Source organism: Spea bombifrons, chromosome 1, assembly GCF_027358695.1.
Source record: "Spea bombifrons isolate aSpeBom1 chromosome 1, aSpeBom1.2.pri, whole genome shotgun sequence".
NCBI lineage: Eukaryota > Metazoa > Chordata > Amphibia > Anura > Pelobatidae > Spea > Spea bombifrons.
Genome location: NC_071087.1, coordinates 78,907,971 through 78,935,100, shown reverse-complemented (window position 1 = coordinate 78,935,100; position 27,130 = coordinate 78,907,971). Strand labels below are relative to the sequence as shown.

Sequence of the window (27,130 nt, the reverse complement as noted above, 5' to 3'; positions counted from 1 at the left end):
TTTATCAAGTTGCCTAATTCTTTAAAATGATTATAGTTTACCATAAAGGCAAATGAGATTGCCAAGAAGGGTGAACTGGTAGGGGGCGCCACCATGAGTTGAACATTGCTCACCTAGCATGCTAAAAACCCTTAAAAATGGCCTCAGTTTTTTAGATGTTTGAATAGACAGATACATTAAGGTTAAAAAATGAACCTTCAAATCTCATAGCTGTATCAATAAAGATCACCTCTTCCTGTTCTGTTATGTTTTTTATACTTTTTATATTTTTATAATGTGAATTATAGCTGGTATGCTTTTAAAGCAATTATGCCATTTTTGTCATACTGATTACATCTAGCTTCCATCAGTTAACTGCTATTGTATCAACCATTCCTATGCACCATAACATTGGCACTATTTTACTCTACAGTTCCTAAACAGAACAACAAAGCATATTTCCTGAATGCCAGGTGCTACTTCTAACCCTGGTGATATTAATGTATTCAGACCTAGGCTGTCAGGTCTAGGGAAGTGGCAGCCCTCTACAGCCAAAGCAATGGGGTATTGGGCAATAATGCCTTCCAGTGTCCGCTGATCAATGGATCTTGCCGACACAGTTTCCTCAGCATGCTGTACCCAGCATTTTGCGTCCTTCTGAACGGAGTACGCAAGGACAGTGACCGGAGAGCTGAGTACAATGACTATGTTCCTTGCACATTATCATGATCCTGCCTGGCTGCACACTTCTACATTTTTGGAGCCATAAACTACCCCTGGAGAAATAACAGTTTTAACCATTTTGCAACGAAGAACATAGTAGAGGTAGGAAGATGTAGTACTATGTTCTGTTTTTTTCAGCAAAAAATATTTGGAAAGCAGGAAATAAAATAAAAAGTGTAACAGAAGAATCAAAACACAAAAATAATGTTCCATACCACCTAGGGTGACTACATGTCCCATGCCCGGGCAGCCTCAATCCAGGACAATGCATTGTCCCTAAATTGAGACGCCGTCTTTTTTTTATGCAGAGGAAAGAGAGGGGCACCGAGCGGTCGCTCATGAAGTTTTCAGCAACCACTCAGAGCCCCTTAGTCTCCTCCGCGAGGCCTCTAGCTCGGTTGCGGTGCCGGCATTTCATGCTGAGTGCCGGAATATAACGTCATATTCTGGTGCTCAGCAGTGAAGCTGCGCGCACCGCAGCAGAGCAGGGAAACAGAGGCCTTGCACTCCCACCGCAGGACTTCTGGAAGGTAAGTGAACTACAAAGGGGGAGAGGGTAGATAATAAGAAGGGGAGGAGAGGGGGTAGACAGGGAGAAGGGGAGGAGAGGGGGTAGATAGTGAGAAGTGAGAGGGGGTAGATAGTGAAAAGGGAGGGAGAGGGGGTTGAAAGTGAGAAGGGAGGGAGAGGGGGTAGAAAGTGAAAAGGGAGGGAAAGGGGGTAGAAAGTGAGAAGGGAGGGAGAGGGGGTAGAAAGTGAGAAGGGAGGGAGAGGAGGTAGAAAGTGAGAAGGGAGGGAGAGGGGATAGAAAGTTAGAAGAGAGGGAAAGGGAGTAGATAGTGAGAATTCATAATTGAATGAGTGAGAGAAATAATTAATTAATGTGTGAATGAATTGTCTGAATGAGTGAGAGAAAGAATGAATTAATGTGTGGATGAATTATCTGCAAACAAGGAGAGCATGAATTAATGTGTGGATGAATTGTCTGAATGAGGGAGATAATTAATGAATTTGTGAGAATGCGTTAATGAATATGTGTAAATGATTTGTGTGAGTGAGAGAATAAATGATTGTGTGAATGAATTATGTGAATGAAAGCGTGAATTAGTGAGTAACTGTAAAAGTGCTTGTGTGTATCATAGATGTATAATTGATTTGTGGAAAGGCAAAGATGGTAGAAGCAGAGTGTTTGAGCCATGGGGATCAAGATGGCACAGGCAGGGTGTTAATGGGACAAAATTGACTCATGCTGGGCTGTTTGGGGACAAGGATGGCAAGTCCTATGTGTGTTATCTGGGTGCTGATCATGTTCTATGTGGGCAGTGTGGACACCAGGGCTGGCTTTGGGGTGTGCAACCTATGATTTATGCCTGTAATTTAGTGTTTTATCTATACATTTAATGCTGAGTTTGTATGTGATTTCCAATTGATCTATATCTGCAATGCTATGTTTCCATACATTATTTATGTATATCTACAAATATAAGGTTTGTATGTCTTATTTAGTTGATCTATACATGCAAGTGCTGTTTTATGTGTTGTTTATTTGATCTATACCTATTTTCTTGTTTGGGAGTGTAGGGGGTGATTGCATGCTAAGGAGCGTGGCCCAAGAAAATGTTTACGTAGGGTCCAATTTTTTCAGTATAAAATGTATTGGCAGCAGGGTCTAATATTTATATATATTGGCAGCAGGGGCTAATATTTATATATATTGACACCAGGGGCTAATATTATTATATATTATCAGCAGGGTCTAATATTTATATATATATTGGCAGCAGGGACTTATATTTATATATATATATATATATATATATATATAATCGGCAGCAGGGTCTAATATTAACATATATCGGCAGCAGGGACTAATCTTAAAGAAACTGCCAGTTCAGCTGCTATTTTGAAATTATATTTCAATCATAGTCTTTACTTCAAAATAAGTACATATTATATATATGTATATATATATATATACACACACACCTGTGTGTGTGATCTCATGTGCTTCATAGTGTGTCCCTGAATGGCAGAAATAAAATGTGGTCACCCTAATACCGCCTCTTTAAAGCAAACCATAGTGTTGATGGCTAAAAATTTTTGGAAAGAACACGTTCCAGTATTGGCCCATAGCTTTCTTAATACATGTCAAACCTATGAATGTGTGTGTGTGTGTGTGTGTTTGGGGGGGGTTGGGTTTTTGCAGAACCCTCATTGCTGTTTGTTTCTTCATGTGGATGTACCCTGGCCAAGAAATTTCTGAGTGCTATCAAAGTTACAGACTAAGGAGAGCAAATTTGAAAACTACCATATTTCGTTGCATGTAAGTCTGGGTTTTACTAAGAGCAAAAATTCTACCTCCCCCCAATAATAATAAATAAAAATAATAATAAAATATAAAAACATGGATGTGATAGTCTTTACACCATGAAAAGACGGGTGGGCTACATGGGCTGAATGGTTCATATCTGCTGTCAAATTCTATGTTTCTACATTTCTAAAACAATAGGGTCTCATTTAATTATTGTTTTCCTTTCCTTTCATTAAGGTCCAACGTATGGTGAGTGGCCTTATATTCAAACAAATATGGTAAATGCTGTGACCCAAAGATGTTGTTTCTGACACAACACATTTCATACTGATATGATGGTCACGGATTCATGCATTCTGCTGTGGACTCCATACTAATCCTTTTTCTGAAGAAGAGGTCAACAAAACCTTGCTAATGTATTATTCTGACAAGCCATGCCTAATATTATTCAAAGCTATGGGGATTTTACTTGTATTTATCACTGTGATCTCGGAGATTTTCTACTATATACTGTGGACTAATGTGCTGCATTTTTTCTAATTTCTGTATATTTTACGAACAAATGGATATATCTGTAAGTCAGAAGGCAGACTTTGATGCTGCTCTACAGGATTTTGAAAAGGTAGACATACCTGCCAACTCTCCCTACTACAATCACATTTCCTACCACTAATTGGTTGCCTCAAGCAGCTAGTCAGGTAATGCAAAAATTTGACTCGGAGGGGGCATTGGGCTTCAGCTTCTCTTAAATGGAAGTGCTTTCATTTAATTGTTTATAAGCTTAGTGCATACATATGAAAGTACTTTCAAAGCATTTTAATATGCATTATTAGAGTGTCCCTTTAACACTAAATATTTTTGGTCTACAACACTAAAAAGTTTGATTCCTGTTGAAATTGTCATGCCAATACCCAATACTTGTTTACAGATATATGTATTGGTTCCCATTGCTGAACTACAGAATTTAGTATTCCCTCTCCAGTACAATACAGATGACGTTCTACTGTTGTCTAAGTGTGGTGCAGTCACCATGACAACTAGGGAACGTTTCTGCTAATTTCTCCACATTATAAATGGAATCCAAAAATCTGTTTCAATGAATAGAAACACTCCTCTCACTTCAAACCTTTTTCAGATTTCACTGGTCACTCAAAAAGATGCATACAGAAAGGCATTGTTCCTATCGAGCCTGCAATATGCATCATTCATAAGTGTCCGGCTTCAAGCAAAGAACACAAGAGAGCGTTCTGTGGCTGGCATTAGCAAGAACATTTAACTCAGCAAAGGCTGCAGCAGTGAATCCAGAACTGCTGTGATTGGGACTCTTTGAACATCTGACTACTCATCACTTTGATTTAATGGGCTCTTAGGGACTTCAAGACTTTCTGGCTAGGTCTAGATGAGAGAAATTATACTAAAAACCGCAGGTCCATAATATTTCAGCTGCTGCTCATGATAACTCAGAAAGTTCAACCCTGACTTACAATTTTGGCCCTTTACCTTATTCCTCTGTGAGCAAATTAGGTTTTACGCTATTCCATTTCAAGCCTAAATGTCTTCTGTTCTAAAGATCTGAATTCTAAAATGTTTAGGTGGTATCAGAGGTGTCTGCAACACCATTGTTTGAATGGATTGGTCCCTTAAGTGTCCGGGTTAAAATCATTTGCCAATATAAGTGAACATCCTTATGTGGAGATCTGCTCTGCATAAACGACTCTCCATTTGTAACAGTCAGCCTCTGCAACCACAGATAATTTCTTTTCTTCAAGGCGGCCACTGGTTACTTTTAAATGCTGCTTACTTGAAGAGAAAAAGTGGTATCAGCAGTTTCTGTGTGTCTAAGGTTTTATCTCCCTTTTAATGGATTAATTTTAATTTTTTATATGTATTATAGTGCAATGCTTCTGGTATAACTAGGCATTTTTTTCCAGGCGTAAATGTCCTCCTTGTTCTCATATGCTCAAATCAATATCTCATATATCAGATATAGCCACCAAAATGTTTAAGGCTCACAGCCTCAGAGTTGTCTGGCACCTGGGCAGTGACTTAACCACTATATAACTGGTCCTGTACTGGGGCATTGTATTTTTTTTTAACTGTATCACTCTGAATAACGTCACATCTAGTTTTAAGTAAGCAAAATAAGTTAATTTAGGAACATCTGTATATCCTGTGCTGGCAGGAAGCAGGCAGTACATTGAGATGTGTGCTGACCATGTAGGGGGGATTATATTGCCGGGTAATTTCAAAGCCGCATGCCATGAAAACCTTAGTGGTTGCACCAACATTTTGGAGCTAGACACTGGGTCATACTTCCTACCTCCTCCATTAAATAACAAGCAGCAAAGGCTTGTTCAAGGGTCCAAAATACTCCAACCCAACCCTGTTTCTTGAACTACCATTTATACATATGGCAGATAACGTCAGAGGCCTACATCTAAAAGGGATGGTCATTTTGCTTAATTGATTCCTTATTGCTTTATTTAGAAACCCCATTTATATACTTCTCTGGCAACTGGTCCCTAATCATGTATTCCCCCCCAGTTTTAGGATTGAACCCTCCAGCTACAAATCCACGCAATTGGCACTAAGTTAATTTAACTGGCTAACTTAAAATTTAACATAACCGTCCCTTTAACAAGATGTTCTCAATACGTTTGGTGCTAATTTGTTCCAGAACAGCAGGGAGCTACTTGAATAAAGCATGCTGTAAAGAAACATTTTGTTTCTATGATTATGCGCTAAGGAACACGGTGACATCACTATGAAATATTTGGGAGGCTAATCAATTCCTGGGAGACCTTTCTGCAGTTATAGAATTACAGCTAGTAATTGTGTTAGGGACCCTTAGAAGGGGATAATTACAAGTTTAAATCCATTACATTAATGACTTATCTTTGTAGGAGAGTTAATTAGTAGAGGTTCCAGTGGCGTTATGCCCATCTTCTTTGCGAGAAATCAGATTCTTACAGAGGAAGTCTAATGACCTAAGGGTCAAACAAGTCGCTTCCTGGATCTTTTCCTTATATTCTAATTTTTGCTATGTTCATTGGATTTTTTTTTAGATCCAGCTCAATATGAACTATTATTTTCAACGAGATGGGATAGTAGCCTCCTGCAACAGCTGATACTGTATGCTGTATTGATTTACACACTACTCAAGTCAGTCTTTTAAAATACGTTTTAAACAGGGAATAGATAGACAGGAAGTTCCATGTGACATGGTGCCAGACAAATATTAAAATGTCCCCTACAGATGGCACTGGCTAGATGATATGTTTTAGCTACTCGGGTGTACATACTTACAAATATAATAATACTCATGTCCAGGACGAAACTCAAACCCCAGAGAGAAAGGAGTAAATAGCTGGAATTTTTCAGAAAACTTCAATGGCCCATTGGGGGAGTCTGGTCGGTTGCACTCCCAGCGTTTGAACCCTTTCTGCCGGTGGTCACAGGAGGCATGGCCATCAAAATTGACCATGTAGAGTATGTAACGCTCCATTCTGTCTGAAGGCAGAGGAACTTCGTAATGGGGGCAGTAAATGTCCAGATAATCGTTAATGCTCACGTCTACGGTATAATCACCATGGTGAAACCTGCGAAAAGAAAAATAATAAAGAACAGTTAGAAACAGTCTATGAAACTTCACTCACCAACCTGTCTCTGTTTCAATCGTATTAACATGACTACATCAAATGTGATTGCATGCAAAGTAAAAGGTTGCTAATCACAGAATATATATATATATATATATATATATATATATATATATATATATATATATATATATATATACCTACCAGCTTGGTACACCACAGACTTTGGGTCCCAGCTGTTTATATATTTTACTTATTTCTATAAGTAAATGTTATGTGTACAGAGAATATTCAGCTGCTGGCTTAGTACGTCTACAGTCAGGTGCTGAACAGGTGCTATACAAGAGGATACAAATCGTAATAGATTTTTAAAAAAAAGTCTGTATTGTTTTATTTTTCTTTGTGCACGAAGTAAAAATGGCAACACACACTGGATCATATTTATAAAGAGGACTAAGAGTTAAAAATGGAGAAATCACTATGGAAACCAGTAAAAATTGCCATGCTCATTACTGCACATTTGGACACACTAGAGACAAACAGGTTGAAAACATAAAAAATTGTAAATATAATTACATTTTTTTCAAATAAAATGTTGCATGTTTAAGTGAGTGTTTGAGCCTTTATTCCTTTATTCCATCACTATGTAGTTTAGTATATATTTTATTTATAACACATGAAGGCATCAAAACATCTGGAGTAATTCCAAGTTATATGTTAGGTTGTGTATTTGCAAAACTTTATTCCAAACTGTTTTAATGCCATCCCCAAACCAAGTAATTTTGTATTATGAACTGCTCATAAAACATGCACTCATCAAAGAAACCTATCTTAAATCTAGAAAAGAAAATGAGTGCTTAGTGCTTTAAAAAGTTTTTTTTAGGGTTGCCATATCACCTTTTTTACTGTATATATACAGTATATAGCTCACATATTGCTGACAGGTCATGTAAAGTGCTGCAGCAGTATGTGAAATGTCGGTTTTTCTATTCACATATACAACCCCCAAATGTGTACCACTTTTTTTTATCCCTGGTGTACAGTGAACAAAAAAGTTCTACGATTAGGGCAAAAATTTGCAATTGTGTCTTATTTGATTCTTGTGTATAAAAATAATTTTGACAACTTCATACATAGCATATGCTGAGGTTTGTGTCTAAATTAGTTCACGTTAGCCATTCAGCGTGACTTCACATAACGGCTTTTTTTTCGGCTTTCATGTACTTTGATTTTAAAGTATCTTAAAGCTTTAAACATATAGATGTATAAACACATGAAAATGTACCTATGACATTTCTACATATCGATGGCATGGAACATGCGCCCTTACTTTGCCATGATTTTTTTTCCTATTTGTTATGCGGAAAATCAAAGGGGTTAGCGGTTCGTTCTACCTTCATGGTGAGTAAGAATACTATGGATTGCATCACAAGCACATCTCTCCCAAGTGTATACTTCCCCATTATTCCAAAGATTAATTGAAATATCCTGTATGATTTTTTTTTGTGTGCGTGAATTTGACAAAAAACGTCTGTGTCCTCCTTGTTAAATCCCAGAGAGGAATTGCTGACGTTATTCACAGCAGGGCTTCCTCACCAATTAATTTAAGGTTTCCACCCGTACTCAGGAGTTGGAGAAATCTGCGTGCTTGGCAGAGATGTCTCGGGCCTGTCGTAACAATTGTATGTCGAGCGTCTGACAGGCAGAGTAGAAATCTGCCTTAATTACCTACAGAAATACAATCGACAACTACACTCTGCACCGGCTGGTACACTTAGAATAAAATGTTTTGCTCAGGGCTCTTCTGAATGGATGCCAGCCTGAGACAATAAAAGAAAAGAAAACTTAATCCGGCGGTCCCTGGTGCTCAGAGCACACACACTGAGAAAGCTCTGAACATGTGTGCTGCCTCTGGTACAGGTAGTATGTATGCATTTCTGTGCAGCTGCAAGAAAGGTTTGGATTAATTTGTCATGCCCTAGAGGATCCTCTGAGGGATCCCAACCTTACAAATATATACGAGCGCACTCATTTATTTTACATAAGATATCTCCCTACTCTGGGGAACTGTAAGATTCTGGTCTCTAGTGACATGGCCCTTTTTAAATGTGACAAATTTATCAATGGGTTTCAACTCAAACTGCAAGAGCAATATCCTGAGACCCCAAAATAGGGAGAAGACTCTGCCAGGTACTTTTTATCAATCCCTATACTACGCACTTGTGCTAAAATGATTAAAAAAGAGGGCTGAGCGACTGATCAGGCAAGCTTTATGCAATTAAAGTTAAAATGCCCAGCAGCTTAGACCTCATACCGGGCAGAAGTGAAATCTTGTACTTGGAGATACGGCGAAGGAAACATATTTAACACTTTGAGCAGTGGGCAATCTTTTCCTATCCGCTGAGCTGGTCTAATTGATACGCAAATATAAACAGAGAGAAGAATTAACTACATTCAGTCTTCCTAATCTGTGTATTCCACCCCCCCATATATCCTGACTAGATTGACAGGCGTAAATGGGATGCCTGTTGTAATATGTTTGCAAGGAAAGACAAGTGCGAGAAGCTCTACGGGAACGCTTGTCAGCTGTCAGTCTCCTTTTAAACAACCGAAGACAAAACACTGGCAGAACCCCTTGTGTGAAGTCAGTGTCCGGGTCACCAACACTTCAACTGCAAAGCATGGGGAATAATTCATGAACCTTCCAATTCCACAAGGCCATTCGGAGCACTCCAAGAACTCAAAAGTGAACCCTATCCAGGAAACCCTAATGGCTGAGACAAATTCTCACTGCATCATATTCAAGAATGCATTCCAAAATACAAAGGCAATCATTCATTGACACACTCACCCCATGTAAATAGTAATGGTGCACTATGGAGAGGCTGGAGTGCAAGAGTGGGAATAGCACAGCTCGGCATAGTCATGGTGTACTTCCTGTCCTCCCAGTTCCATCTGTAATGCTTAGCAGTTCTGGCAGTTGGCCCAGTCCAGAGTCAAAACTACTACAACTACCGCTTCTAGACTAGGGGGGTAATAAAAGACAACATAGTCAGAACTTTGTATTGCTATATGGGGGGGTCTGGTGATAACAGTCACACTGGTACCCCTGAGAGTCCGCATCCTTATCATCTGCAGTCTGGCACTGCTCTATCCTGGTAATATGCCTCTGTCTGCACCTTGAGGCATTCCTGGCTCACACAGATGAGGATTAGCACCACTCCGCTCTCTAAAGAAACATTTATGCCAAAAAGTTACTTGTCTCTCTTCTCCGTGTGAAGAATTCATCCGTCTGATCTCTATTTAAATGGAGATTGCTCCAGCTAACAAAGAGAGTCCCACTGGGCTTGTAAGTGGCAATTCAGCTCGATGGGTAGGATCACATTGATGGCCCCTGGAAATGCAGCCTGATAGTGTGAGCAGATACCGCAGCATTTAATAGAGATGGGGAGACAGTAGGGGATGAGAACACATGCAATATTTAAAGAAGGAAGACACCAAGGACCAGAGACTTGCCTGCAAATCACATTGGAAGACTGCTATGCACAGAAAGCTATAAAGGCACATATAAATAGAATAATAAACACAAACATATATGTTAACCTGTGATCTTTTTATAATCAATATATTTTAATATTTCAGATGTTTAAGAATAAGCTTTAAAAAAAGCAGTTTTTTTAACAATCGTTTAATGATAAGTGAATAAACATATCTATCTATGCACATAATACTTGTGGGGACCTTGCCACATATTATTTGGAATGTATTTTGGACTGTTTATTATGATATCCAATAGCACACATGTTGTAGACAGCCATGAGGTTTAAGACAGCCTTCAAACTTCAAATTTTCAACTATTTTCAAACTTCAAAATCTATAGACCGACTATCAGGGCGTGCTGGGAGCGTAAAGCAGGGTGGAGAAGTAGGAGGCCAAGGTATTCGTCGTCCGAATGGTAAGGGCCAAAGGCTAACGCGAAGTCCGGGAGGCGAACCAGGATCAGGACAGGCGGCAAGGTGCAACAACGGGTAATGAGCTGGGCCAGGATAGGAGAGATACACAATGTCCAGTAAGCAATGCCAAAGTCAGGTGCCGGGAAGTCTATCAAACAGCGTAGGATAACCACAGAAGGAATAGGGTCTGAGCAGAGCACCTAATGAAGGGTGTGCAGGGTTTTTATATGGGCTGTCAGGTAAAGCTCCTCCCTCTAACTCTAGAGTGCTCCCGCCTTCTCCCACTATACTATGCAATCCCCCAAAGGGATTGCCAGTCTCCTTCTCTGCCTTCCCCGCCGGCTCTGCCAATAAGGTAGGGTCCACGGATGTCGGGACATGACCCCTTGCTGTCACCAACCTGGAGGTGGTAGGGGGAATTGGAGGTCGGGGACGTGGCCTACCCCGCAAGGGAGGAGCAGCGTGGTGTGTGGCAGAGGGAACTGCAGGTAGGGAAACTCGAGGAGCAGGCCTTGGAGCCTGACACCAACTCATTCTGCTGGAAATTTTCAAACATGTATTTCTGCCTAAAAAGTAATAATTTGATAAGCATCAGAAATTCCTAGAGATACATTTTAATCAATCCAATAGAGAGCTCAGTAAATATACTATCTTCTGATTTAGCTCAGGGCTGACAATGGTATATTCTTATGTGTATAATTTAATTCTTATACCTGTTTGTAGCCTCGAAGCGTAGATTTCTACACTAGAGGCCTTACACTTGCAAACTATATCAAAAATGAAGAAAAAAAAACCAGTTCAACACATCAAAGACCTGTGATTAAAAAAGAAATGTGTATTCTACCTCCCATCACCCGTATTAAATGTTTTAAGTGAAAACGAGTTTAAGTTACCCTGATTAACCTTCATGCAAAAGACAAATTGTTTTTATATATTCTGCCCAAAAATGATCAATTTCTCTTACCTCTACTTCACAGTATAATCATTATTAGTTTAAAAATTGTAGCTATTTTTTTTACCACACAGACACACATTACCCCTGTTTGTAAATAATTAAATGCATTTTATTGATTTATAGTTATTAATTGATGTTTGATTCCGTCTTTGTTTTAAATGTGAAAAATCTCATTTTATTGCTGCGCACTGTATTTCTCTGATTCTGTGTTTAGCATGTGGGGAAGATTTTGTGTAAAATTAGAAAAAGCCTGGGCACATACTGAGATAAAGCGTACACGTAGCAGGGATAGAGATACAGCCTGCACAGTTACATCTGAGATGAGCCGCCCAACTCATTATTACCCTCATCAGCACTCCGGTCACATCGGGAAAAAAACACTAATTAAGGGCAGTCCTCCTTTTTTCCATCCTGACAATCCAGTAGTGCCAACCATGCCCCTGGCAAGGTAACTTTTAAAATGTAAAATTAATACAAGAGAACAATTTACCAGGGCACTTTTCAAAACTCCACTTCATATTAAAGTCTAGGGAAGGAGCAAGGATTAGAAATAATTTGCATTTAAATCAAAAAACCCAGAGATCCTTGCAGACTGACAAATTTGTTAAATTACTCTTTATTAGATATTATAAATTGTACACATTGGGAAACAGATAAAAGCAGATAAGATGGGTGGGTGAGAGGAACAACCGGTATATTTATCTTACACCGTTACACTATCGCGTATTTCAGAGGAACTCATCTACAAATAGATGTGCAGCTGAAAGGCAAGATCATTTTCCCGAAAGGCTGTGCTATGCTAGGGAGTCAATTTATTATTATTTAGTGATTTATATTGCACAAACATATTCAGCACTGCCGTATAATAAGTAAACAGGACTTTACAGGTAGTACGATACATATTAAATTGAACTTCCAAAACAAAAAGTGGACAAGGGCCCTGGCAAAATGAGCATACAATCTATTGTCAATTCATCCCGTTGATGTCATGTGCAATGCAAACTGTTGCTAGACTAACCTCCCATCACCTTCAGCCAGACTACCGACAGCTAAGGATGCTAGAAGTTATGGTAAAATAACAAGCCAACAACTGTAACACCGAGTACGGGGCATATTCCATTGTTAGTAAAAATAAAACAAAAGCTGTTTTATTTTTAGTTTTGGATACTATACTTGCTATTGGAGTCAGGATTTACATTTTTTTCAGACAATGCTTTGAGCAGAAATTGTGAATACTTACAAGTAAAGGACTCAAAATGATCCTAAAATACGTTGATTTTACAAAGAGTTTTGATGGTTTCAGGAGTTGCCATAGTGCATTACTATAAATCTCCAGATACTCATTCTACCGAGCGCTGGTCATGATGTGACCAAGGGGACTACGGACTTCTTTTTTAATGATGTCCACACTTTATTTTAACAGCAAAGGGGAGGATTCTATTTTCAAATACTGTTACTTTCATAAATATACATTTAACAATGTATAACCATATATATTTTAAGTACATCAGAACCTCTGCTGTTCTTTTCAACGTGCAAAAAGTTTTGAGTTATAGAAAAACATTCCATGATTAGTTAAAAGTTTATATAACCAAGTCTGGATATCCATTGCGATGTGTTCCACTTGGTATTTGGTTTCTGAAGGCCTTTTACAGGACAAGCTATACCACAGATATAGGGCTTTGCAAGGTCTACGAACAATTTTCACACCTCCATCCAAAGCTTTTACCAAGATTATCTCTGCAGCTTTGGTAGAAAACCAATAATAAAATGAGGAACACTAGGGATGATTTACTCTGAATATATATGGTTACATGATTTTAATGAATTCAAGATGAGTTGTATATACAGCTTTCCAAAATAGTCAAGATTCAGAGAAAAAAAAGATTAAAAAAGGGCAAACTTGATGGACCAATTGGTTCTCTTCTGTTGTCACTCTCTATGTATTATAATACATTCAACACTAACTTCATAACATGATGGGAAGCAACACATTTGGTGTCGTACTTTGCCAGACCTCACAACTATTATAATGTACCCTTACCAGGCAGAATATTTAGTGTTTAAGTGTGTGTGTGTCCTACATTTCGAAATAAGAAATGCCAGCAACTAGCTTAGAGTAGATCTCTATACGCATCCTGCAAGAAAACAGCTGACTATTCGATATACCTTAATGTTCTGGGAAAGAAAATGTAAATCTATTGCAAAATAGCTAGATCCAAATCCATGGCTTTAGCATAAGGCAAGTAAAGCACAGAAAATGCAGACAATAAACTCTTAACAACAGAGGTGACCTCAATGGACATTTTTTTCGACACATTACTCAAAGACAAATCTTCCAGATGACCGTAATAAAGCCAGACTCATGCTGTGCTGTTTATTCACAGTAGGCACAAAAATGGGCTGGACAGGTATGCCCCCAAGACTCTTTATCTTCTATTACAATGTAACATTGCAGAAGTTTCTGTCTACTGACGTGAAGAACATGTATTTTCCAGCATACATGTGGAGAGTGTCATCTTTTCATCGCCAGACAACCCTTGGTCCTTCTCCCCTTTCTCTTTCATTCTGTCTTCATATTGCACAGGACGAACAAGAAAAAAAGATGTAATTTTCCAAGGGCTTTTGTTCTATGCCATTTACCTGGCAGCTTCTGGAGCTGGCTGAATGGTTAATACACATTGAGTGCACTCCCGGCTCAGATACGAGTCTATCTGTGAGATCTCTTGTTGCTTCTCCTATTCTATTCATCTCAGGAGTAATGTGATACGGCTTTCCTTTTTGGATGGATGTCTGATAGGATTCTCCCTCTGCATGCATTGTTTTCATCAAATAAATGCCATACACAGACAGGCTCTTGTTAAGAGGAAGGGATAGGGCACTCTAACAAAAGACTGTTACCTTTGCAACAGGAAATACTGGTGTACATGTACAAAATATCGTCCAAGAAATCTTAAGCCTTGCATAATGTGAAACACACACAAAAAACCCAGAGTTACATCTTTTTACAGGTGGTACAATGCAACCTTTCAGTGTCTGTTGTCATTGACCCCTTTCACCAACGTGCTACAGGCCTGCCTGACAACAAAGAGGTTAAAGTATCAACGTATTTTAGTTCTCAGGTTTGTGTGCCAATCCCTTACATCACTCCAGACCCACAGCACATGAAAAAAAAATGTCAGGCTGTGAGGCATCACCACCAGTTTAATTGAGCAATATTAGTTTTGGATGGCTCACAAAATAAATCGTACCCCCAGGACTGTGCAATATAGTACAGTACAAACTATTGATTAAACGTCACCACAAATTATGTCGCCGGAGCCCCTCAGCTTCTCTACAGATGACCTTCGTGATAGGGCTGGCTTCGGCCTCTTTTTTTACATACTATATACATATGTTGTGTGGGATTTAATGGGTACCCATCGCGTCATTGAAGCTGCCACCATCTATCCATCTGAAGATATATAACTTTTATAGAACACACCTTGCAGTTGGAAGTTCCCTATACAGAGTGGGGCGGCTAAGAGAGCAGGATTATACTGTCCTGTGTACAGACCAAAGAATAAGAGATGTACCTAGTTCTAGATACACCACTCTTGAGATGATGGATCAATTGAAGAAAATCCGTTTCTAACTGACAGCTCCTGTTTGATAGATCAAATACCAGCTTCGTATCTGGTGAAGTGAAATAAATTGCCTAAATTTCCTGTTAAAAGCCTTATTGTGGTAAAAGCCATGAATTTCGTTATTCTTGAGCTAACAGATTCCAGACCCTCTCTGACAATTACAAGAGATTGCCCCCACAACACATATCCCCCCAGTCACACTCTTGTGCTGATACTTTTTTTTTTTAAGTTAAACTGCAGTATCCGCTTAATAGGGTTCCTAAATGGGAAAGAAAAGGCACGTGTGATTGTGCAGACTTTGAGTCCCGGAGGAAAGAAGAAATAATAGATGTTCTAGGTCCACGGGAAAATAAAATATGTCTTTAAAGAGGGAAATCTGGCATCTATCCCAGCTCCAACACATTATCTCAACAATACAGTTTTAGATGCTGAAGGATGGATCTTGATATACATATCGGCGCATGTTCTATGCTATTGGCTTGACTTCTGTAAGTGTGTAAATCTAAACACCCCCTCCTGACTTTTCGTTCAGTGTCAAGTATGCAAATCACAAACAATATGTATAATTGCACAGTTTAGAACTTTCTTTGTTTTTTCCTTTGTGTTCTTTTCCGTGGCATTTATGCAGATGTTCTGCAAAAGTCGTAGTGGCGTCCTTCACACTTAAACACAAATATTCATCAAGTGCATGCTTAGTTGCTCCTGGTAAAATGCTATTTATCTCAGCCAGGCCCTGCTGAAGGTAGCACACTTAGAGCTGTCTCTAATCAGCCGGTACCATTGTCCAGGAGACAAGGTGTAATTACAGAGCACTTTGGGAACATCTCTGTCACAGGTTCCGAAATACTACGCCATTTAGCAATTCTAACCTCGGCTTTCGCCCACCTTTAAAAAATATAATAATTTCACTTGTGTAGCAATTTAAATATGATTTGCGTTGTCTCTTCCTTTTTCTGAGCAGTTTGTCATCTTTGTTTTTCATCCTTGCTTTGTAAAATATTCTTTCTGCTCAACTTGTCATCCATTATAATAGACGTATTTTTGACCGACCCCCCCCCCAAAAAAAACTTGAAGCAATGCTAAAAAAATGTAGATTGTGAATTCCAGCTCCCCAATTAACCTTCTCATGTCCGGAGGGATGTGCTACATTTCTATCTGACACAGATAGGGTAAAAAATATAAAGATAATTAACTTTAGACGTTTGAATTTCCTTTCCATGTACATCATATTTACATAGCTTACAGTTGTCTCTGAAGAAATAGATGGCGCCATAAAAGTGTATTTTGAACATCCTTTAAGAATACATATGTCAAAAATGTACATCCCTAAGTAGATATTGAGTGTCTAGCTACTTATAAAAAGAAACAAAAAAAAACAACTTAATTTCTGGAAGATATACAGCCACAATGTAATTTCACATTGGTATGAGTTCGATGACTATTGTTGATACTTTTTTATTTTATTAATTCTACTAAAGACTAATGAGATTTTACATGTTAGTGACTCATTTTCACTACAACAGATGTCGACTATTGGCATTTAAATGGTTTTGTATAATATAAACTCATAAGGTTTGCCTGCTAAAAAGGAAACATGTCTGTGTTATAGACTAAAGTTTCGATCTGATTCACTGAACAACATCAAAAAATAATCTAAAGGTATATAAATTGGCATATCTGTTATCGATACACCATGTTAGTGACAAATTCTCCACCAGTTCTCTGTTGCTGAGCTGCCAAAGGCTATGGCGCACTCACTGTTCTACATTCTGTAAGGGCCGTAATGCATTAGAGCAAAAATACTGTAATTTACAGTTGCTTTAAGTCGAACATCCCAAACGCTGTATCCGTGCAAACAGAAAGCGCCTCATTTTGCAGCAAGAGATTAAACAGGTGGATTTTGAAAGAAAACACAGTTTGTCAGCTGTGCACCCAGCAGGTACTGGAAGAATCCACAATAAGCTCTGCCACAGAAAGCCCGGACACCGAGCTACAAGAGAGCTAGAAGGACACGGAGAACAATAATCAGCGGAAAGAACACACTTCCAAATATATTCAGACCTTGCTGCATGCACAGATAAATGGTATAGCTCCTTAAGGGCAGCATATCACAATACAGACATGCAAACAACAAAATCACTGGGTTGAGGTTAAGTGATGGCAATGCTCAACGGCTCCTTACAAATCTCCCGTCCCGAAAAATAATCGTTATACCGGTAAATCCCCATCACCCATTGCTGTATATTTTTAAAATTAAAAAATAAAATCACCTGTTTAAAACGACCAGCTTCGAAATGCTACAGCCTGACATTGTGTGCCTCTTTTTATTTTGGTTAAATTTCACAACGATGGTTAAACTCATTTATGCGGTTCTCTAGAAATGTAAATGATTCCACTAATAGCTAAAGCTCTAAGTCAAGGCTGTAGCGTAGGGGCTCCCCATCCTGTTTGAATATAACTATGGTTGCATTTTGCAGTAGATGAAGACGATGGGGCATGAAATTCAACTAAAACTGAAAAGTCACCTGCTGGCTGCCCTAGCTGCAATTTCAAGTGAGCATGGCAATCAATACATTTAGTTATTTTAAGTTAACTTTCCCTCATAACATGCCTAAACATTCATTTTATATATAAACAATAACTATTATTATTATTAACAATAGTAAAAATGATTATGCTAGGGAAAACGCTATGTGAACAAGTCCTAATATTTTGTCTTAATTTTTTTCACGATATCTCGATATACAATATCTGGTACCTGATGCATGACTTAGTAAATTGACCTCATGTCTGTTAACGTTCATGTTGTGTCTGTCACATGTTGCACAGATCTAAAGTAAAATCATTTTAATGGTTGCTCTTTATATATAAATATATATGTTTGTACTTTTTCCTTTCACATGACTTGGTATCAATTTTGGTGTTGGTATCAATTTTACGTCATTATTCGTTATTACCACGTCATATATGTCAAAAGCCTCCACCTCATTTTTCATTATCTCACCTGCAGGTGGACAGGGCAGGTGTATTTAAGGCAGTGTGATGGTTAATATTTTGGCCTGTGCTTTCCCTGACAGAGATGAATGGAGCTTCTCCACATTTCACTCCAAAGGGATGTTGAGCTTGACAATTGACTACTCAGAGCTTTCAGCTCCGTCAGCTACTATTAAGGCTCCGATCACAGTTAATTGGGTGCTTCATTAGGGGCATTCGTTACTGCAAGCTCCGTCTGACAACCTGAGCTTCTCTCTCCGCTCTCATATAGAGAGGACTCAGACAAGCACCTGATTCTTCCAATTTCTTCCTCACCTTCTCCCCCTAAACTCCCCTCCAAACCCTGTTCCTCTTAGAATCGCTGATTCTGTTTCCTACGCTTGAGTCTGACAAATGAATATCCCCTGTGGTGGAGGAAGAGGGATCCTAGTACCGATCATTTACCAGAAATTAACCCCTCCTGTGTGCACTTCCTGATACTGCCACGCTATATTCTGTCACCTGCTGGACTTGGCCCTGCAAGACATCCTGCTGGGTGCTTCTGCCTTGCGAGTTCACTTAGTTCTGGATCTCATCCAGGGCTGAAGCCTTTAACCATCAGGGGGGCTCCTCTCTCCTTTGTTTCTTTCATTTGCCTTTTTTGTGTTTTAGAAAAGAAACAGCAAAGAGAAAACCAGTGCTGTAACCCCCATCTTCTCTACCTCCACCGTACTTGCGATCTGCAGATGTCCCCCATCCCCATTAAATGACATTCTATTACCATAAACAAGAGGTTTTACCTATATTTAAAGACTTGGCTTATTTATGCACAATTGACAGGCTCGACTCATATGTTGTTGAATTTTAAAAAGCCTATTTTAACACACAAATATTCCAGTCCTTTCGCTCGATAACTCTCTAGGCACCCAGGTGCTAAATTTGGCAAAATACATCTTTTTTTTCCTCAGAGGACACCTTGGGCCAGGAATTAATCTCTACATAATGATGAGCTAAGATGATTAACCTATAAGTAAAAATCTTAGGCCCAAGATGCAAAACCAGAGAAAGAAGAAAAGTGATACCGTGGGGATACATTTACCCGGAGGAGAGGCAATCTGAATGTAAACAGCAGGGTGCTGGATTTCTAACTAGTGGATAAATATTCAGAGAGGGGTAAGCCTGCCCGTAGATGTGGAACTAGCGGGGGAGGGGTGGGTCGGAGTCTTGAAGAAAGACGGCAATAAACCCTTTGGGGACCCTCCATACACAGCCATGTAAATTATTTAATTTTGCCAAACTGCTGCACCTTTCTGCATCATTAATGTCTCCTTTTGATCTGTGGTAATGATGTTCCCCGAGTGCTGAAATTTGAATTTAGCTTGATGTTCGTGAATCAGCTAATTAAGAAACTGAGTTTAAAAAAAAAGATATAGCAAGTATTTTTATTTTAGGGGCAAATATACCTATATATATATATATATATATATATATATATATATATATATATATATAATGTAAAAGGGTGAATATATATACAAATAAATAACAGAGCAGGAAAAAGAAACACTCCCAAAATTGTCATTGTTGATAAGTTAGGCAAGCCGACTGAATTTGACAGCAAGGTCTTATTGGAGGGACCCATTAAATGCATTTGTGTCAGATCAAAACAACAACTTTAATATCTATTTATTTCACCTGTGAACTCAATTTCTATCTTTCGGACAACAGTGTCCAGCCATCTGGAAAGATTGTGACTGATCCGAGCGCTGTGATGTAAGTTTGCAACAGAAGAGGCTGCATCTCTGTTAAATATCAATGTGTACACACCTGCTATCCAGCACACAGAATGCCACCAATTCTCCCGGGCTTTGCACCTAATCTATACCGAGAAAAAAAAAATGGACATCCCAGTCACAACTTTCATTAATCACTCTGGAGAACTATTGGTCTTCTGCTCTTCACACCTCTTGGTTCCTGATCACTTCTTATCCATATAGTCTATTGATTTGTATCACAGAAAACATAAAGGTGATTTATATATATAAAAAAGGCACAGGTTTTTGGCAACTTCTAAAGTAAAATCATTTGTAACATATTTTAAAAATCTTAATGCATCCTTAGCTAAGTTTGTGGAAAATAACGTTTTCATGTTATAATTATTTTGCTGGGTTCCTTAAAATAAGATTTTATGAAGTAGCTGTCCGTTTTGTAATCTGTGCCTAAATTATAGCAATGGCAAAGCTTAAAACTCCTTGAGGTTACGCCACCACATGATGTGGCAAGGTGGTATTTAACGCACAGGAGCCACAATTGTATGGCTACTCCCTGACCTGTGCATCAGGCTCCTTAATCTAGTAATGATGCAAAATGCCATCTAAAAATATTTCCTCCCTTAACATGGATTAAAGGACTTTCTAAATGCTCCAAGAGTTATTGCAAACTTCTTTTTATGTAATTTAGATTGTAAGCTCCTTACACAGAAAGAGATGCAGGATCCTATATTATTCGAAAGGTCTCAGAGGACCCTCCATAACATCTGAAGAAAGGACTTTTGAGGTCGTCACACCTGTGACGGTTTCCAGACTAGGCTGACTAGACCCAGGGGGGCCTCTTGGGCGATCAAGCCTCACAGAGTGCCGCCAAGCAAAGGGCCGGTTACAAGGCTTCATTAAAAGGGGCGTCATATCCTGCTGCTCCATTTTCTAATGGCACCCAGCGTAGCACCAGGGTAGGTTACCTGGTGCTCTGCCCCTTTTGGGTAAGTGGCTTCACCAAGTGGCTGGGCTAGTTACACTTGTGGACTAGGATCATTGTTCATAGGGTAGGGCTAGCCCAAAAAAAAACCTTTAATCAATGGGGAGTAGGTTGGAGCAGACAGGAAGTGGCAGGGGGATTGGTGTTTCCAAATGCTACTCCCCTGACCAAAGGAAAAATGAGCCCACACAGGGAACAAGAGGAGCAGATGCTTCCGGGTCAAACCTAGAAGGTTCCCAGATATGATTATAAGACATTCTTGCAATAAGATACTAAGAGAATCAGAGACCTCTAGCCTGTCAACCATATCCACATATCACTAGAGCTATGGTCTCCAACGGTTTGTTAGTGCGTATATCAGGAGCATTCAGCGCAGTGCATGTCTTGAGGAGAGGATTGTGTATGTATCTGTTCTAGCACAACTAACCATCACAAAGAAATATATGTTAAAAAAAATACTCAAAACATAAAACAAATAGAATTTCAAAATGTTAAGGACATGAACCAACACACAACAAATGTTGTGACTTTTCAGATTAGATTTTATGCTTTGTTCTGCTAAATATCTATATAATTATAGCAAAATTATTTGCTATAAAAAATATTCAGCAACGTAAAATTGGATTTAAAAATCCTCAGTTTTACTCTGGCCTAAAATAGGTTAATGGTCCATAAGTACCGTAGTAAATATGTTTTTTTCTTCCACTGAATTATCATCCTAACCTTTGTTTTACTAGTTAAATCATGTTGTTTTGGAACATGAATTTATTAGAATTAGATTAGATGTTCTAATATTTCCTTCTCTCTCTCTCTCTCTCTCTCTCTCTCTCTCTCTCTCTCTCTATATATATATATATATATATATATATATATACGGTATATATATATATATAGTTTTATTATTTATTTTTACATTTCAAAATAATGTCTGTTATCAGATTGCAGGGTAAGACAAGGTAGACTAAAGAGCATCAGCACATAGCTTTATCGTTATAAATAGTAAAATACATGACTGGAGAATTTGGGAGATTTGGGAGAATTTTAAGAAACTGAAACAAAACAATCCATAATAAAATTACAAGGGTACTTGATATTTTCCTTACAAATTTCCCCTACATCACCATGAAATTATGTATATTTCACATATTTTAAAACAGCAAGATTTTTATGGTTAACAGTGCCTGCAATTCCTAAAAAAACAAAGTACAGAAACCGACCTTGTTTCATGTTAATATTTCTTATACCAGACAGAAACCTTTAACCCCCATGTAACATGATAAATATAGTATGGAATACTATACTATAATATATGGAAAAAAAAACAAATAATAAAATATTTTCTCAGAAACTTCCGCTCCTCTTAGTAAATATATGCAATGTCAGTGGTTGTACGTAGTTATACAATACAGAGCAGGATAGCCATATTTAAGCGAGAGTCAAATCCAATATTCTTGCTGTTTTTTTATTTGTATTATTAACTCTTGCATTCCATTATGATCAAGATTAAATATTTCAGGGTACTAACCTGTAAATGCTGTGAACCAAATTGCCCAATTGCATAATTTCTACTGTGCCACAAGGCATGAAATGCAAAAGGTATGTTGCTATACTCGTATTCTCCAATTGTTACCCATTGTATTTTCATGTATCAATAGATTCTCCGTTTTTGAAATTTGTTTCTGCTGCTTATTTTCTTTCAGGAGGCTGCAAAGTGGAATACCCTGAATTTTGCAGCGGTTGAGGATGGCAACAGAAAAAGCAAAGGGAGTTCCAGCGTAAAACATCCAATACAGAAAACAAAGTACATAGTACATGGTACACTGTACAGTTTTGGGGAATATGGCCTCGTTATATAAATCGATAAATAATAATAATTAGTCATTTGAATGATATGGTAGTTTGTTAGTTATGCAAATCCTGATGAGTTTCTGGGTTAGTGAATAACAAAGCTAACCCAACACACAATAATACTAATGTCCCTATATTATATGTATGGAACGTTAAAGCTGCAGTGTCCTGCTTTGCCCCAACAGCTACAAATGAGTAACAGTGAAACATATTAAACCAGGATCTGAAACGTTTCAACTTGCTATATTGACAATAATTGCTCAGACTTCCTTCTCAGACTTCTTGGGCTTCCAGGGTAATTATTGGGTTAAAAAGAAAAAGTCTGCACACTTCACCACAGCTCCACATTTCACCCACCATTGTTAGTTTGATGAGCCGTTCAGCAGCGTGCTACAGAATCTAGAGGGACTGCTTCCCGATACAAATGAGCTATATCAGATAGACGTTAATATGGCACTCTAAAGTAAAGTATATATAATAAAAATGAAATCTTTCTTCTCCTGTCAGAGGCGCATATCACTGTGGTGTAACTTGTGACTTCAAATTATCTCCACTGCTGTGCTGTAAATTTTAGTTTTCGTACTCTTTTCAACAAGGCCTTTGTTATCCTTTTGTGTGTTTCCCAAACCCAGTTAGCACAGCCTCTCCCCATTTTCTTTCTGTTTGTTAGAATGCGGCACTGCAGAATCCATTGTGCTTTATAAATAAATCATTATATTAATACACTAGACACACCTGCATTTCAAGAAAGCAGAATAAGATGTGTCAGATTCAGCGTGGTGCACCCCTACTTAACCCCTTAAGGACAATGGGCGGTCCCTAAACCCATTGAAAACAATGCATTTTGAGCCCGTACATGTACGGGCTTTGTCATTAAGGGGTTAAAAGGACAGTCATTACCCATAACACAGATTAGACTGAACTTGGTCTAGCAGCAGCTGCCGCAGCTCACATGTTTACCCCTTATTAGCATGGATATTCGTTAGCTAAGTGCTGAGACTAATCAGTATTGCCATTCATGAACTATGTTGAATTAATGCATTTTAACCTGCCAAGCCCTGCAATCTTCAACATTTTATTGCTTCGCCCAGGGATTTGAGAAGTTCTAATGGATAAAAATGAGGTTGATGCGAGACTGGAAAAAAAATCCTTTGTTTTGATTGTTTTGTTTTTTTAAACAGCATAATCTTTAATTGCCAAAGGCAATATATTTTTCTTGGACAGAGGACAACAGGGATAACGTTATCAGTGCTAAATTCTTGTTTGATAAGTGGCTTCTTTACATCCTTTGATACGTCTATAACACAGGTTTATCTTACTCGTAGTAATATCCGACTTTATCTGAAAACGTTTAAGACAGTTTCTGTGAGCTTTCCTACCACCCCAAGATCATAATGAGGAGAAATCACATTTTCTTACTTCCATTACCCTAAAGTCTAGGATTCCAGAGGGGGGAAGGCCAAATGAAGTGTCCACAGAAGGTTTTCTTTGTAGCCAATGTTCTGAAGTATATGAACGTGAATACTAGATCACAGAGAGCACAGGAGACCTTCAGACACACTGAATCCGGAGCCATCAAGACTCTCCAATCAGCACCACGAGTAGGACAGCAATGCTTCCAGTCCTTCTGTCTGTCTGTTCCTTCGACAGACAAATGTGCTGTTCCTTACTTCCCTCCCCTGATTTCCCATTCCCCTGCTACCTCTCACTGCCTCTCAATGCCTCTGGCTAAACAAAGATCAGAAATGTTAGATCTTTCTTAGCATCTCCTGCCAGCACTGTCAGCGCCTGCCTCCAGAGGACCCATACTCTCTGTTATGTAAACACAGCACATACCCTGTCAAAGATTAAAAAAGAAACTCATTTCCACATAAAAGCTTTGAATGTGCCCGTCGCGGGCTTAGTGGCATGTTAGAAAGTCTAGAGGTTAAACTTGGTAAGGAAAAAAGCATAAGAGAAGGTTGGGTGTGTTTTATCAGCTCAATGTTAGCATTTCCAGCAATTAACTTCATGAGCACTGGAGCAGCCTCATTACCGCTCATTACAGCCACTTGCTATAACAACTACCGTCATTAGGCCAAGAAAGAGATTGTGCCAAGGTGCACAAACCTGAAGTCGCTATGTTGTATTGTTTAGCCATTGGTACTCTAGCTAAAAGTTCTATTTTTTTTTTCTGTTCAGCCATGTCTTCAAGTACAAGCAAAGACTCAATGCAATAATTACCAACTGATTTTGGAATGGCAGGGTAGATGACTACTATGATGTCCATATGTAAATCTAGCTTTCGAGGAAGTAATTTGTCCTTGTGTTGGTCATCTACAGACCTGATGCCCATTTGGGCAGGTACTGTAAACATTTTATTTCCTAAAAACTAAAAGTATTTTCCCTCAAGGCTTCAAATATCTGGCAATTTTCGAGTGCCCCAATCATACCCAGTTTCTGCAGCCAATTTCACTAACATTTTTCTTGCCATCCCTTCATATTTTTGTTATGATTGTTCTTTAAGTCTTATGTTGATGGCTTTCACCAGACCAGGACTGGCCATCTGGTGCACTAGGCAAATGCCCAGTCAATGGCAGGCAGAACCCCATACTTACCTTACCCATGTTTACCCTTTCTGCTGCTGGATATGCCTGGATATGCCCGGCCGCACCAGCAGCCATTTGGGGGAGGCTTGCCTGAAGGTGCAAGGGCCTCCTAGTCATCCACTGTCCGGCCCTGGCTTTCAATTTCTATTGATGAAACAGCCACTACATAGGAGCCCTTCTGAACACTCAGCTCTTTAATAAGTGATATTGTAATGAGTTTATAAGGAAAGCATAAACCAAATATAACCTGTATTAAAACTTAGTAGAATTAAACCATAATGTGAAACAGGTTAATTTTAAATGGCTATAAAGAAGCCTTATGGGATTGTCTACTTGTTTTTCCTGCATGTACCCAAGACTGCACAAAAGCTACCTCCAAGCCATTTAAAAAGAAACAAATCTTGACAGTTTTTAGGCATGGGCAATCAGAGTGTATGGGAAAATACAATTAAGCTCTATCCCTTTGTATCCTGTGGCATCCTGGGAAAATGTCACTCTAATAAGTACCTTTTATGGAATCCAGGGGTGACCAACTGACTACTGGCCATCTAATGGAGTACACCAGGGAATAGGAAGCGCACACCCGAACCTTCACAACCCAAATATAATTACCCTCTCATAAGGCCATTGAACTTGAGGATAGAAGGCTCTGGCTAAAAAAAGAGAGAAAACTATTGGCGCAACCAAGTCAAGGAACAATTCCCCACTGGCACAAACTCTAGGAAGAGCCTTGGGCTGCAGATAACTAGCAAGGTTAAAAGCCTGCTATATCGACACTGGTAATGACACCAGTGTAAATGGCACCACAGGAAAGCCTCAGGTCTTCTTTTTTGTGGCAGTAAAAAAAAAAAAGCAGACAGCATTAAATTAGTGCAATTTGCTGCTATCAAGTCGCCAATTATTACTGTACACATGGAAAACAGTTTATTGTGATTCTGTACACTGAAATGAAAATTAAGGTGGTTTTAGCATTCTTAAGTTATTGTTATAACTTGAAGTTCGGTCATCTATGACTGCAATGACATCCACTTGTCTGGACTTCTTGCTACCACATTTGGCAAAAGACTAAAATACTTCTCTGAAAATCTCAGTCCGAGTCACACTGTGTTAACACAGTCATAAGTTGTGGGCTCTTTTTTACCCACCTCTGTCAAGTGATGAGTTTAAATTGACCTCCTGTTGTTTTTGTGATTCCTATTTTGTATTTTGTGCACCTTTCCTTGAAAAATCCAAGGTCAATCAGTGTGCAGAATATGTTTTGTACAGAAAATCACAAGATGCAGCATCAAAAGAAACTAAAAATGTATTCTGAGGAAATTGGAGAATTATTATTTTTTCATCAGACAGATTATCATGACTTCTATAACATGCTTTTCTGTTATCCACATTACTATATGACCGATTTCTTTCACCCTAGTCTACAATGCAGTTATTTATACGCAAAGAAGATGGGAACACCTATAATAACTATTTATATACGGTAGTATACAGTAGAGATTTACAAAGTCTGCTCTGTATAGTATAAGTTTATATTTAGTGCAATCAAGTCTAAGAATCCATCCATTGATAGGCTTGCAAAGACAAAGCAATGATGTGCATGTTTGACTTGTCCTTTTATGCTCCCCAGTGTAGTTTTAGCAGCACTTAGGTTTTTATTCCCCCCACAACTATTTTTGTGAATATACGTGAAAATAAAACATTTTGTGAGGTGCACCTCCATCCTTCTGATTTTTCATCATGTTCATACTTGATAGTTCTCCAATCGGAGTTCTAATATCAGAGCTATTACTTTGTGTATTGATATATTCCCTAGCTGTTATC

At 38.6% G+C, this 27,130-nt stretch overlaps 1 protein-coding gene across 1 annotated transcript in view; it reads right to left on the bottom strand.

Annotated features, from left to right (window-relative positions):
* EFNA2 (ephrin A2) overlaps positions 1–27,130 on the bottom strand; it is a 75,188-nt gene that overhangs the window by 12,878 nt on the left and 35,180 nt on the right. The window contains exon 2 of the mRNA XM_053464969.1: positions 6,320–6,612. Within this exon, the coding sequence (XP_053320944.1) occupies positions 6,320–6,612 (293 nt within the window). The remainder of the gene's footprint in view (positions 1–6,319; positions 6,613–27,130) is intronic.